The following is a 14,235-nucleotide window of genomic DNA, read 5'->3' as shown; positions in this document are numbered from 1 at the left end:
AGTGCTGAGGATTGAACCCAGTGCTTCACACATGCTCAGTAAGCGCTCTACCACTGAGCCACAACCCCATCCCTAACTCTAACTTTTAAACTTCTAACCGATTTTGTCTTTATTTTAAGCTTCCTTCCCTGCCACCACCCCCAATGTATGATTAAGGAAGTATAAGTATGATTCCAGGACAAGATGGGCTAGAACAGGGGGTGAGATCTTACTATGAACTACAGTATTTATCAAATGACTCTGCAAAAGATCCCCCGCTGAACACTGTGGGTGATTCGCAGAATAAAATCCATGACTTCTCACCTAAAGACACCTGAGGATAAGGTAGACACAAGTAGGTAAAAAGTTACATAACATCAAAACACAAATGCAGAAGATATTCTAAGCCCATGATGACATCCACACGAAATGAATGTTTAAAGCAGAACAAAACCCACTAAAAAACCTTTAGCAGGCATGGCGAACGATGATAAGAATAATGAGCTAGAGAGCCTGCACAGAATCCCCAATGAAGTTACCTTGATTTGTTCTTTCAAATCCTGTGGCTACTCTTGCCTCCCTCCTCTGGTGCTGATGCTGTTCTAGATGTATCTACCTCCTCGGACAATCTCCACAACGCCCCTCTTTCCTCTTCCCCTGGCTCCTCAGACTTCCCGTGGGGTCCTTGCAGTGGGCAAGGCTTCCAGGATTCTGCCTTCCTCTGGAGCCCCTGCTCACACCTGTCATCCCTCAACGCTTTCTGCCATGTTGCTCCTCTGAGTGTTCAAGGAACATAGATTTTTGTAGAGGCTCTATTGCCAATGGCCAGTGGAACCACACTTCTTGAAATGTTTATTTTAATAAATGCCAATGATTATGTTTCTGTAGCATTTGGCTAACAGCTCCCAGTCCAAATAGTTAGTGGGTAGTTACACTGCCTAACTGTTCTCCAGCCAGATCCCCTCTCTCAGTAATGCCCGTTTGATAAAATGTGGAGGATTATCTTTGGGAGGAGGAGGGAAGAGTACTCAACAAGTCTGCCTAATGACTTTGTTCTGGTATAAGGTGAGTGGGAGGCTAAGCTCTCCTCCAACAAATCCTCGCGTGTATCCAGGAGCTTTGGGGGAGATCACCAGTGGTTTGTGGGAAAGCTGGATGAGTTCTCAGGAGGGAACAGTGGGTTGCACACACATCCATGGGTGACTTTCCAGGCAGTCACCCATGGATGTGGAACTGTGTGCTAACAATAGGCCAGTGTAAATGTGTTTGGTAAAGGTTGTGCAGAATTCTTCCTTTTGCTAGACACCAAATAGAGCCCCCCCCCTTTTTTTTTTTGCTGGGGAATTACTAGGTTTACCTAAAGAGAACGATTGATTTGCTATTGGGAGTAATAAGCTTGTTTGTCCAATTTTGAATGTGAAAACTGGAATATTGGGTCATTATTTTAGTTTTCTTTACCAGTTACTATCCTGATAAAAAGGTCAATTGCAGCAGTTTGGGGAACAGGTGGGGAGAGAGGCTGAACATGACAATACCTCTCCTTTTCTGCAGCATATCTGTACTGAGAAAAACATCTTTCATCTGTTATGTATGTAGATAGATGTATCTACAATATAGCCATGGTACTTGTATGTCTTTATATGTAAAAATAAAACAGTCAGCAATGCATAAACGCACCCCTAAAAGATCTCCACTGAGTGTCAACATGTACTTGGAAAGTTATGAGTTGGTGGCATTATTCTGTGAATCCATTATATTGATAATGGGGAAAGATAGACCACATTTTACTATAAGTAACTTAAAAAGAATAATAAATAGGTACACCAGTTGGTACTCCTTTCCCTAGTCAAGAGATGAAACTATTAAATTAACAAGAGAACATAGACACACATACATACACACACATACACAACACATCTATTAATTGCTGTAGAAGAAAAGGATTTATAAATACTGATCTAAAAAGAATACTTGGGAAGTGTTTATCTTGGAATATAATGACCTTGAGCAATTTCCTTGATCTCTCAGTTTTTTTTTTTTATTGTATAACTGGGATAATAATATCTCACAGAGAATTTGGGAGAATGAAATGACATTCCCATTCAGCAGGTAACCTAGTGCCTGATACATACTAAAATGTTAGTTTTCATAATTATTATCAACTGCATAAATCATTTTCTTATGGAGCAATTCTAACCTCAAAGCAGTTTCTGATGTGGCATTTTAGGATTCAGTTTAAATTTTATATTTTGTGATATTATCTTACTCCTTTATGAATGTAGAGTACTTCATAGTACAGATTGTTTTAATACACAATTGAGAGTTCAGCAACAGTCCTCTGATACAAATCCAGAAGCTGAGATTTTAAATTTTCTTTATTGAAAGTATGGGTTTAGTTTTATATAGATGCTCAATTATTTATTATTTGATTGTGAGAACACATTTTATTTTCATGATGGAAATCAAAAGAAAATATGAATTATATTCTGACAAATTCGCTGGGGATTTTCTTCTGGAATGGACCTACTTAATAAAATCAGGAATCCCAACTGCCTCCTTCCTATTCTCTACCCTAATGTTCACAACGAAATCCTATTTTTTTCAATAGGTCTGCGTGTAGGCTCTGCACAATTCTTTTTCTAAAACTCCACAGAGCTGTCAACCTCATATTACAATGCTACTATATATAATGACTTTACATAAGAGAATAGAAGCCGGCCATTTTTAGAAAATGCAGGTACCGTGGAAGCCTCTTTCTGAAAGAATGAACTTAGCTCAGTTTCCTTTGAAGAATTGTAGACCTGAAACTGAAAACTTTATTAATGCCATTGTCTCCTTGTATCAGCAGGTTCCAGAGAGATTCCTGGAAGTTGCGCAGATCACATTACGGGAGTTTTTCAATGCCATTATCGCAGGCAAAGATGTTGATCCTTCCTGGAAGAAGGCCATATACAAGGTCATCTGCAAGCTGGATAGTGAAGTCCCTGAGATTTTCAAATCCCCAAACTGCCTACAAGAGCTGCTTCATGAGTAGAAACTTCAACAACTCTTTTTGAATGTATGAATAGTAGCAGTCCCCTTTGGATGTCCAACTTATGTGTCTAGGTTTTGATTTCATATATATGTGTATGGGAGGCATGGATATGTTATGAAATCAGTTGGTAATTCCTCCTCATCATCATCTCTCTCATTTCCTTTTGTTTTCCACTATGAGGGGATGGTTATTTTTCCTTCCGCCTTTAGTTTACTTTTGCCCACGGCCCTTAACATTTGGAGACTTAACATAGGGTTAATTTTCAGGGAAAAAGAATGTTGGCGTGTGTAAAGTCTACATTAGCAAGGAAGGGCATTTGTGAAAGATGCATCCGCTGGATTGGTGGCTTATTGCAAATGGCGGTTGGCTGAGGTAAACCATGACACAGCACAGCTCTACTGACATTGGTGTGTCTCTTGTTTTTAATTGTTAAGAAGGTCTGGAAACTCAATGAAACCACTTCATACACTGAAGTACTCTGTTTGGTTTGAACTCAGTAAGTAGCTTTTTCTTATGTGTTTAAAAATAATCCCAATGACAGATGAGCAGCTCACTTTTCAAAAATACCCCAACAGTCCAAATTAAAAAAGAAAAAAATAATCACTGTCGGTCTTTTCCTAAGAGCAAAATGGCAAACACCCCCAAACTAGTACCAATTTCTAATGGAGGCAAAGCAATTTTGTACAAAACTAACTCTTTCAAGATAAGACTGGAATCACACATGATCTTTTAGCCACCTCTGTCAACTTTATAATAGGTTCTTCACAATAAGTGAGCTTAGATCACTCTTCATATAGAAAAGCCCTATAACTTGTTATCATTTTCTATTTATTTTGCTTCAGATATTAAAAGGCACATAAGCTTCAATTATATTCTTTGCTTGACTTTGTTTATATGCTTAAAAGAATTATTATTTGTTTAATCAACTCTTTTTTTTTTCTAAGACACTATACCTTTCTACAGTAAGGAATAAAAGAAATCCCAATGGACCATAAAATCCTTGCCTACACTACAAGTTTGTTGACAGCTGTCAGCTGACTTGATCTTTGCCTCCTAAGAGGAGGACGTGTGAGAATGACCTGTTTCCATATATACAGCTCTACACTACCCTGATGGGTATTCAAAGTGGCGACAGTCTAAGTGTTTTTCTTCATTTTAGGTATAACATTTGAAAGCAATTGATAATGTCTCTTCTAAGTCAGAAGCTAGGATTGACCAAAATGTGAGAATAGTGTATAGCGTAGGAAAATTTGGGGTTAACCCAAAAGACACAATTTCAGCACACCTAAGAAAGCTAGCTGCTATTTTAAGCTTTCTTCAATGATTCTCCTCTTTTTTCTTTCTTTTCTTTTTTTTTTCCCAGTTTTTTTCAGTGATGTACAATGTCCCATACGTGCATTTAAAAAAAAAAAAATCTAACAGCATTCACACTTGTTTTCTTCGATCAATTTTTATGTGTGGATGGAGTCAAATTCATGATTCATTCTAATGGCGTTTTCCAGGCCCCTCCTTCCCCTCAGATAATTTGATATACACCTCCTAAAATGACACAGTAACAAATCTGGTATTTAAAACATACAGAACATAAATTCCATTTCCCTTAATTTTTATAAAAAATCATATTTGACTTTGGAGACTGCAGGTTGACCCATGTGACTGACTAGCTGACCCGTTCGCTGTAATTTAACATCATTTATAAATTCTGCTGATGGACAGGAATGTATGAACACAATTATTGTCAGCACAAAGCCTTAAAACCTGCTGACTTTAAATTAAATGGTGCAGTCCTGTGATGCCGGGCATCATTCAGGAGACTCACAGGCCCTCACAGTGTGGACAGAGTGTGCTGCGGTTGGGGCTGGGGCGACAACTCTTTCGCTCAGCCCCCATGGTCGCACACATCTGTCTCCCAGCTCACACCCTCACACTCATGCACACTGAATCATTAGGATCCAATTTGTCTTTTTTTTTTTTTTTTTGGCTTGCTTAAAAAGTTTGGATAATCATTATATTGAAATAAAAGTCTAGGGGAAAAAAAAAAAAAAGATTCCAGTCAGCACAAGTAGAGAAGCCATCTGAATTTGCTTCATAGGGAAGAGTCTGACATTCGTTGTTCATGTCAGCATGCAACTGGTCTTTGCTGTTCCGGGTAATTCCTAACATCAACATTGTGTTGCCCTGGGTGAGGTAAAGGGCAAAACAGCAGAGCAGTGGTTCACCTGGGTAGACAGATGACTAGGTGTCTTAATCTGGGGCAAGTGAAATATTGATTCCAGACTTATTTGGATTTTTCATATTATTATCCCCTGCCTTTCTAATTTAGATAGGTAAATTAAGTAAAAGTGTGTGTTTACAACCTAGTATCGATGCACTTACAGCATTGAGAATATCCCCTCAGTGTTTACCGAGGCACAGAAATGATTTCAGAGTCAAACTTGCAGCTTGAGAGAAACTCACCTCTTTGTTCTGAAAACAGAACTCGACCACTCTGCTTTTCAGATAGTTTTCCCCCTTTTACAATCTTGTGCCTCCGAGTGCATTGGAAAATGATGAAAACCTGTCTCTCAAAAACTCCTATTTAACAGTTACTTGAAAAACAAAAATCACCAACTTTCAAATCTTAACTCTCACCACGTGAAAATTGGGTCCATGGGAGAAAGTTGACTTTCTGCGGTGGGAGGGTGAAGGATGAGGGACAGTTTACACAGGAGAGAAAAAAAAAAAGAGTCTAAAGTCCATGTTGAAATTCCACATTACACTTATTTTCTGCTAATTCTAAATTAGTTTTACGTGTACACTTGAGGTTATAGTCTGTGCCTAGATCTAAATGCACCAGCGGGGGGATTTTTAAAAATCCTTCAAAATACCAGTTTTTTCCCACAAGTACAATTGTTCTTGTGCCTTCTGTGGCTTTCGATTTCATCTTTTTGACTTTATTTCCAATTACTACAGCTGCAATAAACACTAGATTTTTTTTCTGGCTGTTTGACGTAATGTTGATAGCTATGCATATTTTGTGTCTTTTTAAAACAAAGCGGGAGAATACGTTTTTGAAGAAGAGAATTTTTAGAACAGTTTGATACCGCAAATTATTTTTTTCCTCAATTGTTTGAGCAGCATTCGAGTTTTGAAAATTCTTGTAGAAGCCAATTTTTTGTAACTGTGGTGCAAATCTTGTGTTTTCTTAGCCTAATGAAAAGTAGTATAGAAGCAATATTTCATACCATGTGCTATGTATGTGTGTGCAGATGTGTGAACATAAAAACACATACACACATATACACACATGTAAAAATATACATATATATATGCGTGTGAAGTGGAAAGCTTACCTTTTCCTATCTAGATTTAAGAACCTATTTTAGACATTTGTTATGTTTTGTGAAAAGAATGTTCTATTTGCAACAACAAAACATTTAATTCTTACTGTCTCTCTGGCTGTTTAAATGAGGACGTTTCACATTAAATGGTAAAACACGTGGAAGATGTTAGAATGTAGTAATTATTTAAGTAAATGTTCACCCACATACTCCTGAAGTTTGCTTTGTGCCTCCGAGTATTATTTAATTAAAGTGTTTTATGTTTGCAGAATCTTTGTTACTGTACTAGGGATGTGGGTGAATATCATTTAAAAAAAAATTTTAAAGCAACAAACAGACAAATAAAAAAAAAGCAAAATGGAAACACTAAAGCAAGAGGGGAACTTTTATAAAGCAATGTAAATATTTAACCTCATGGCTGCTGTTACGTAAGACATGAGATTTTAATAAATAACTACATTCTCACAACAACATCTGTTGAATTTATTAGGAACACTACAGTGACTGTATAGACAGTTGAAAGCATTCTTGAAAATCCTGCTCTCTACTTTTAAAAGATAACAGTCTCTTTTATCAGATGTCAAGGGCAAGGGTAATGCAGTTTCTGTAAATTTATGAAGTTTCTTTTCTATGTACATGAAGACATTTAGTAAGAACCCCCCCCATACACACACACACACACACACACACACACACACATGCAGGTGAATATTGAGTCATAAAGCTAAAGATTTGGGGGCTTTCAAAAATAGGATGTCCCCCTAGAAGCAGTCATCAGTTCATCAAAGACAAAGTGGTTTACAGACTCCCCTTGAAAAAAGCAGTGTATATGTGAGGACAGTGCAAAACCTCTTTGCCATGTATAGTATAGAGTATTCATTGGTGTGAATAGTACAAATGTTTCCTTCTGGTACAAACTCTGTGTTTGCAAATTACAAGAAGCATTGTTTTCAAAAAGCTCCCCTTTAAAAAAAAAAATGTAACTGGTTGATATGAGTAAGCAGTTACTGTTTTGCACTTAAATGTTATGTTGAAGGAAATGCAGTTTTGTTTTCTGTAGATCTGTTGGTTATGAACCATCTATAAAACTCAAGCTAAAATGCTCATATTCCGAGCTGGGATCAAAACTGGTATTTAAGCTTTGCATCTTCTTATAATTATCCTTCTAAGAATATAACAGAATGTGGAAGCGTCTGGACTTTGAGTCTTTTCAACTGAGCCCTCTCTTAAATCAGACACCCCCTAAAACGCACAAACATGAGCAGAAAGGCAAATGGGCTAGACTTCCTTGGGGAAGATGGATTCATTCTGTATTTTTTAAATATTCAAGTCCTCTATATAGGGGGATAAAAATTCAAAATTGTATATTACCACTTTAAATTTAGAACTAGAAACAAAAAAAAAATGTATTTGGGGTTGGTCTCAGCACTACCTAGAAGAATCAAAGGTCATGGCTTCCCCCAATATTGTCCCAGCCATTCTCATATGTATATAGTATAAACCGTGACAAAACACTGCCTTTATATTATTTAGCAATATGTTGTAAATAGCATTATGAAGCTCTTTTTTTTGTAATAAAGACCCTTTGATTTGAATATAGTACAATAACAGAACTGATAAAGTCAATTTTTGATTTTTTTTTTAGCTAGAGGCAATTTCAATTGTGGATTTTTGTTATTGTCTATTGTTCTGAAGACTTTGCATAATTTATTGGTTTAATTTATCCTAATTTATTTGATGAAGGTGTACAATTTTGTATTACCAAGGATGTACTGTAATATTAATTGATATGATAAAACAATGAGACTCCCTGTCCATATTAAAAAGAAAATTAAAAGGTGCAGTAGACAATTGATTTTAAAGTAAAAGTAAAAAATTTAGTTTGGCAGCTACTAAATTTTAAAACAGGAAAAAAAATTAAGTTGTTGTGGGGAGGGAGGGAGGGAGGGGGTTTTACTTTGTGTGTTTTAAGCTTTTGTATTCTCTCCAAACTTTTACCTTTTGCTTTGTACCACTTAAAGGATACAGTAGTCCAATTGCCTTGTGTGCCTTCCATCTTCTCTTAAACTGAATGTATGTGCAGTATATATGCAAGCTTGTGCAAAATAAAATATACATTACAAGCTCAGTGCCGTTTGAATTTTTTTATTTGAAATGCATGACATTTCTTGTTTGGACTTGGGTGCAATTGTAAGGCAGTAGACTAGTTGTGATTGTATTATCAAGTATAGAGTTTTCCTTGGGTTACAATTCTTAGTTGCATCAATGCATGCAACTTCTAGATCTTTCTTGCAGTAAATGCTGTAAATGGCTAGATGTCACTTGGAAGCCTCTTCTCTCAGATTTGCTCCGCCCTCAAACTGCAGTTCAATTGTTAATGTCAAATGATTCAAAGAACAAGGAAAGATGTTCCTGACAGTCACATAATGACAAATTTATTACTTAAAATATGGGATCCAGCACTTGCATTATGTCTATTTCTGTTGAACTCCGAACTAAGTAATGATGTAAATTTTCAAAATCTTCCTAAAATGGTCCTCTAGACAGTTTTGATAGAATGTTTCATACTAAGAAGACTGATTGTAAGGCTTTATAACATTTCGTAGATCAATATTCTTCTTTGTTTTGAAATCATGGCTTCTTTTTTGATTTAGAGATGATTGGAGTGTGTTCCCAGGAGTTTCATGTGCTAGAAGCTTGGTCCCCAGTGTGGTGGTGTTGAGGGGTGGTGGAATCTTGTAGAGGTGGGGTCTAGTGCAAGGTAATTAGTCATTCAGGGAGCCATCCTCAGAAGGGATTAAATGCTCTCTGGACCCTGGTTAGTTCCTGCAAGAGCCAGTTTAAAAAAAAAAAAAAAAAAAAAAAAAAAAAAGATCAAGCTTAGTCCCTGAATCTATCTGTCTTCCATTCCTGCCATGTGATCTCTTCCTCCCACACATTCTATTCTCACTATCGTGCCATCTACCAAGAGTTCCTCACAGGAGCTGAACTGATGGGCTGCCCCTTATTGCACTTTAAGCCTCCAAACTGTGAGCTAACCAAGCCTTTTATTTATAAAGTATCTAATTTCAGGTACTTTATCATAGTAACTGAAAATGAATTAAATCCTTGCATCAGGAACAAGAATTAGCTGAGTCATTTGCCTATTTGAGATTTACTTAACTATCCACCGTTCACCACAGCTCTACCATCCTTCTGTCTAAACAAGCTCTTATAGAGTATCTTCTTGGTCTCACAGATTTCTTCTTTCATCTTCAGCTAAATGATGAGAACTTTTCATTTTGACCCTAATGACACAGGGGTTCTTGGAATAAATGCAAGATCAAAACTTTATTAAAAGATAACGAGCTTTTAGCACTTGGAATTATTTTCCTATCAACTGCACAAACTTAAATTCCAGTCTCCTAATTATATTGTACAAAGGATGATCATGCCTATGTCCCTCCATGTTTAGATATTTATTCCCTGATTAGAGCAAAAAGAATCCTCCCACTTTCCAACTTCTCTTCTTGGAAAGAAGAGGCATTGTAGCTATATGGTGACTCTTCCTTCCTCATGAACTTATTTAACACTGATCTGCTTTAAACCAGATGAGACAATCCACATTCTGACCCAAAACATGAAGTAGAAACATTTTCTGATGGAAGGTTTAGTAAAAAATACAGCTTCAATTCCTTACTTGAGTGATTCTAAATTATCTGATGGACTTGGTCTAGAAAAATCATGCACCACCATTCTTAACCCTGATCGGTTCTAAACCTGATCACAAACTTTGCCCCCTGCACATCTCGAGGGATATCCGTGCCCGTTTTATAATGGAATATATAAGCTTCACAAGCTAACAATAAAATGGGCTTCATTCATTTTATCTTCATTAAAGCAATCATAAATGATTTACAAGTTTTTCTTTAAAATTAATAGATAAAATTTTGCACACATTCTTTTAGTGACATATGCTGAGATGAGAAATAGACGCCCCTGAATACAAGTAGGAGAACATACATCATATATTTGCAATACATTGCCAAATTCTGAGATCTCTAAGTATTCTTGTCTTCTGAAAGGCACAAAATACAGAGGAAATGTGCCAGAAAGAAAAACAGCAGACACAACTTTATAAAACAGCTGATAGAAAAATAAGCAAAATTATGAAAGATACCAAAGTAATAAGTAGCACCATATCCCCTTATCAACAATATAACCTTTTGGAGGGAGGCTTTACACTGGGGTAAACACCTACAGGGTAGTTTTTGAAACTACAGGAAAAATCATCAAAGGATTATTTCTTTGGGCATTGGAAAATCTGCCTCCAATCTATTCAATGCCAATCCTCGAGTGTTCTAGGAGAATTTAAAATAATTTTATTTAAATTTAAAATTATTTTATTTAAAATAATTTTAACTTTCCTACATGCAAAAAAAAAAATCTCACGATGTTTTGCTTCTCATGAGAAAGGTGATTTGGATCAAAGAGCAAGACAAGGGCAAGATTTTGAAGTGAACCAAGTGTGACTGGATCCTTCTCTAGTCATGATCCTTCTCCCTTTGGTAAGTGTCTTGGCCTCTTGCCAAGCCTTGGGTGCTTGTGTCATAGCTGCCCTCCCTCTGTTCACAGCCATGAGCCACTGTTAAAGTAAACATTAAGATATCAAAGGTTCAGTGTGCTTCTCCTCCAGTGGTACATGCTTAAATGACAAGTTGTGGATGCACAGGAACACATGGGTGCTGGTTCCATGTCAGGTCTGTGTTGCCTGAAGGCAGGTGATGGGAGCTGACCTTCCTCACCACAAGGAGGCCAGGTCTTATTGGTCCCAGTTGTGCCTTGCACCTAATATGGTCTGTCTAGGTATTTCTGCCCCCAGCCTTCCCCGACACCCCAATTATGGGACTTGTTTCCTGTCCAAGGTCAGAGAGTCCTTCGACATCCTGCATAAGAACTCACAGGGTGAGAGACACTTCTCTAGGAGAGACTGGGTCACAGTCCTGCTTGTGAAGAAGAATGAATATCACTAAAGAAATTTTAGAAATTTCTAGATCTCTAGAGCAATATGGTATTATTATATCTGGGGCCACCAGTTTAAGACCTTGTTTAACAGAAGCAGCTCCATCTTTATATTCTGGTACTATAAAATGTTTATTAAAAAAAAGATTTCTCTGCTCAAAACAACAATGATTTCGTTGGATGTGACAAAGGATATGAATGTGTGTGTTAAGTAAACAAGTAAATTCTAACAAAACTTACCCGGTTTTAAATAAAGGAGTTCTCTACTAAGAAACAACATAACTGAATATCCTCACTGGGTTAGGTAAGAGATCTTTAAGGATGAATGTGAAAATTGAAATAGATGATAATGCTGGGCATGGTGTCACAGGCCTGTGATCCCACCTACTCAGGAGGCTGAGGCAGGAGGATCACAAGTTCGAGGCCAGCCTGGGCAACTTAGCGAGAGACTGTCCCAAGATAAAATTATAAAAAAGAACTGAGCAGGGTAGAATACTTATCTAGCATATACTGGGTTCATCCCCCATACTACAAATGAAATAAAATTTAAATATAATGCAATAAAATAGATAATAGTATATGTGACTTCTATCAAGCCTTCAAAAAAAGAGGTTATAGAAACAGCACCGAGCCTGGCACATGGTTTATGCCAAATCACAATAGGTTCTCTTTCTCAAAAGCCAGTCAGTGGCTTTTATTACCTTACCACTTTGTTTTAACTCTTAGTCTAAGAACTACACCCAGACCCATCCCAACTTCCAAAGATGTTTAAATTTGAAGATCACAGAAGTGTTCTAAAAATCCAAAGCCCACTCTTGTCATCTTCTCAGGCCTTATCCCCAGCCTCAGTCAGACAGCTTTTGTGGCCACACCCTTAGCAGCCATTCTTGGGTTGGCCCCAAGATAGGAGTGGAGCAGCTTAGAAAGATTAAGGTGCCACAACACACTGAAACAGAATCACTTAGGCAGCCTCTATCCTGGCAAAGGGGAGGGTATTATTTGCAAAGCCCCCTGCAGAGTGGCCCAGGTGCTAGCTAGACAAGCTCAGGAGATAGTTTGGCAGCCACCCTGGAAAAAATGCCTGTGTCTCTGCAAATAAATCTGCCAGTATAGAAAGTACTGGGTTTTCCCCCAGTGCTTGTGCAAATAGTACCCTGTGCTTTACTGGTATTGGAAATTCCTTGGTGTAAGTATTTCTAGACCCTGAAAATTGGAGTTAGGGATTTCTTGTCATTGTCGTTACCCTTGACCTGTTGGGAAATAAATCTAAAAATCAATGTTCCTATTTCCGATTATTCACAACTGGAAAAATCATTGAAAAACAGAAATAAAAGAAAGAAAGAAAGAAAACCAACAAAACAATGTGTTCCCTAAATCTCTATCCATAGCTCAGCGGTTGACACTAAGGTTGAGCAAAAACCTTGAAGGCTGGCATGCAGCAGGGTAAATGTACAAGTGTCCAAACATACCTTGGGTTGTGCACATGAGGATAGGTATCTGCACTTAGAAAAAAATCATGAATAACACATACATTACCAAATGAGTATTATTTCTGTTTTTTTCTCCACTCCAAATCCAAGAATTAACATAGTTAATACTAGGGTTACACATGAAACATCTCAGCCAAGTAGATGAATTCATAAGCAAAAAGAAGTAAATAAAATTTTTGAAATATATATTTTTAGTTTATATAAATTCCAAAATTACCAAATGAGTATTATTTCTGTTTTTTTCTCCACTCCAAATCCAAGAATTAACATAGTTAATACTAGGGTTACACATGAAACATCTCAGCCAAGTAGATGAATTCATAAGCAAAAAGGAGTAAATAAATTTTTTTAAAAATATATTTTTAGTTGTAGATGGACATAATACCTTTATTTTATTTTTATGTGGTGCTGAGGAACAAACCCAGTGCCTCACGCATGCTAGGTAAGCGCTCTACCCCTTGAGCCACAACGCCAGCCCAAGGAGTAAATAAAATTTTACTAAGTAAGAAACTCCAAGAGGACCAATGCTACAGAAGAAACTGGGAAAATGGTCCAAAAACAAACAAAATTTTTCTCTTTCCCCAAAAGTACCTGGACGTTATGCTTTTATGGATGAATTCAATCAAATATGCAAAAGAGGTCATATTGCATAACTAGTTCAGATATGCATCATAAAACATACATATATATGTACACTCAATTTGCTTGTAAAGCCCATATTTATGAACACAAAAGCAAAAAAGTTGAGCAAATCCAGTATTTATTTTTAAATATAAAATATATTTTATATTTACACAAGATATAAATTTTATGATCTTATTATAATTTATTTGATATTATTATTATAAATTTGAAATTTTATTTTGGGACCGTCCCTTCTATAGTAAAAGGAATACTCTACTGCCAATGAGCAGGTTCAGATTGATGTGGAGGAAGATCTGGACTTACTCCTACATGAAAAGCAGGAAAAAGTTTCTTGATAAATTTTATTTGCTTTTTCTACCTGCAAATGAGAATGAAGACAAATATTTCTTATTGATGCTGTCAGCGACCTCAAACACTGTGTGCTACCCCCTCCTGAGTTTTTCTGTGTCAAAGGGCCAAGTAGCCTTTGCTCTTTAAGCAATTTCAGTTTGCCAGGTTGCCTAACTCAGAGACCATGTCTCGTTTTTAGTATGTCTCCTTATGAGTCTTTAGGAAAAGCCAGATTCATTCAGTGCAGTGTTAAGACCTTCCTTCCATAACTAAACGAAGAAGAAAGAAATCTAGGAAAGCCATTAAAGGTAGGTTATTCATTCTACGCAAAAGAAATCATGACATTTTCATTTTCTGGAATATTGACATAAAAAAAAAAATAGAACCTACTTCTTTAGTTTCTAAGAAAAAAGGACAAACCACCAGACTGAAGGAG

At 36.8% G+C, this 14,235-nt stretch overlaps 1 protein-coding gene across 6 annotated transcripts in view; it reads left to right on the top strand.

The window, feature by feature from the left end:
- PROX1 (prospero homeobox 1) overlaps positions 1-7,105 on the top strand; it is a 53,080-nt gene extending 45,975 nt beyond the window's left edge. For 4 of the 6 annotated variants that reach the window (XM_081299017.1, XM_081299016.1, XM_081299018.1 and 1 more), the window contains one exon: positions 2,825-7,105. In XM_081299017.1, coding sequence (XP_081155143.1) covers positions 2,825-3,013 — 189 coding nt within the window. In that variant the 3' untranslated portion in view covers positions 3,014-7,105. Of the gene's footprint in view, positions 1-2; positions 39-2,824 lie in introns of all 6 variants that reach the window. The other 2 variants (XM_081299021.1, XM_081299020.1) reach the window with 2 other exon arrangements.
- The last annotated feature ends 7,130 nt before the right edge of the window (positions 7,106-14,235 follow it).

The sequence above is a fragment of the Spermophilus citellus genome (assembly GCF_964194105.1).
Source record: "Spermophilus citellus genome assembly, chromosome: 6".
Lineage (NCBI taxonomy): Eukaryota > Metazoa > Chordata > Mammalia > Rodentia > Sciuridae > Spermophilus > Spermophilus citellus.
The sequence above is the reverse complement of the archived record's forward strand: the minus strand, read 5'-3'. Positions and strand labels throughout refer to the sequence as shown.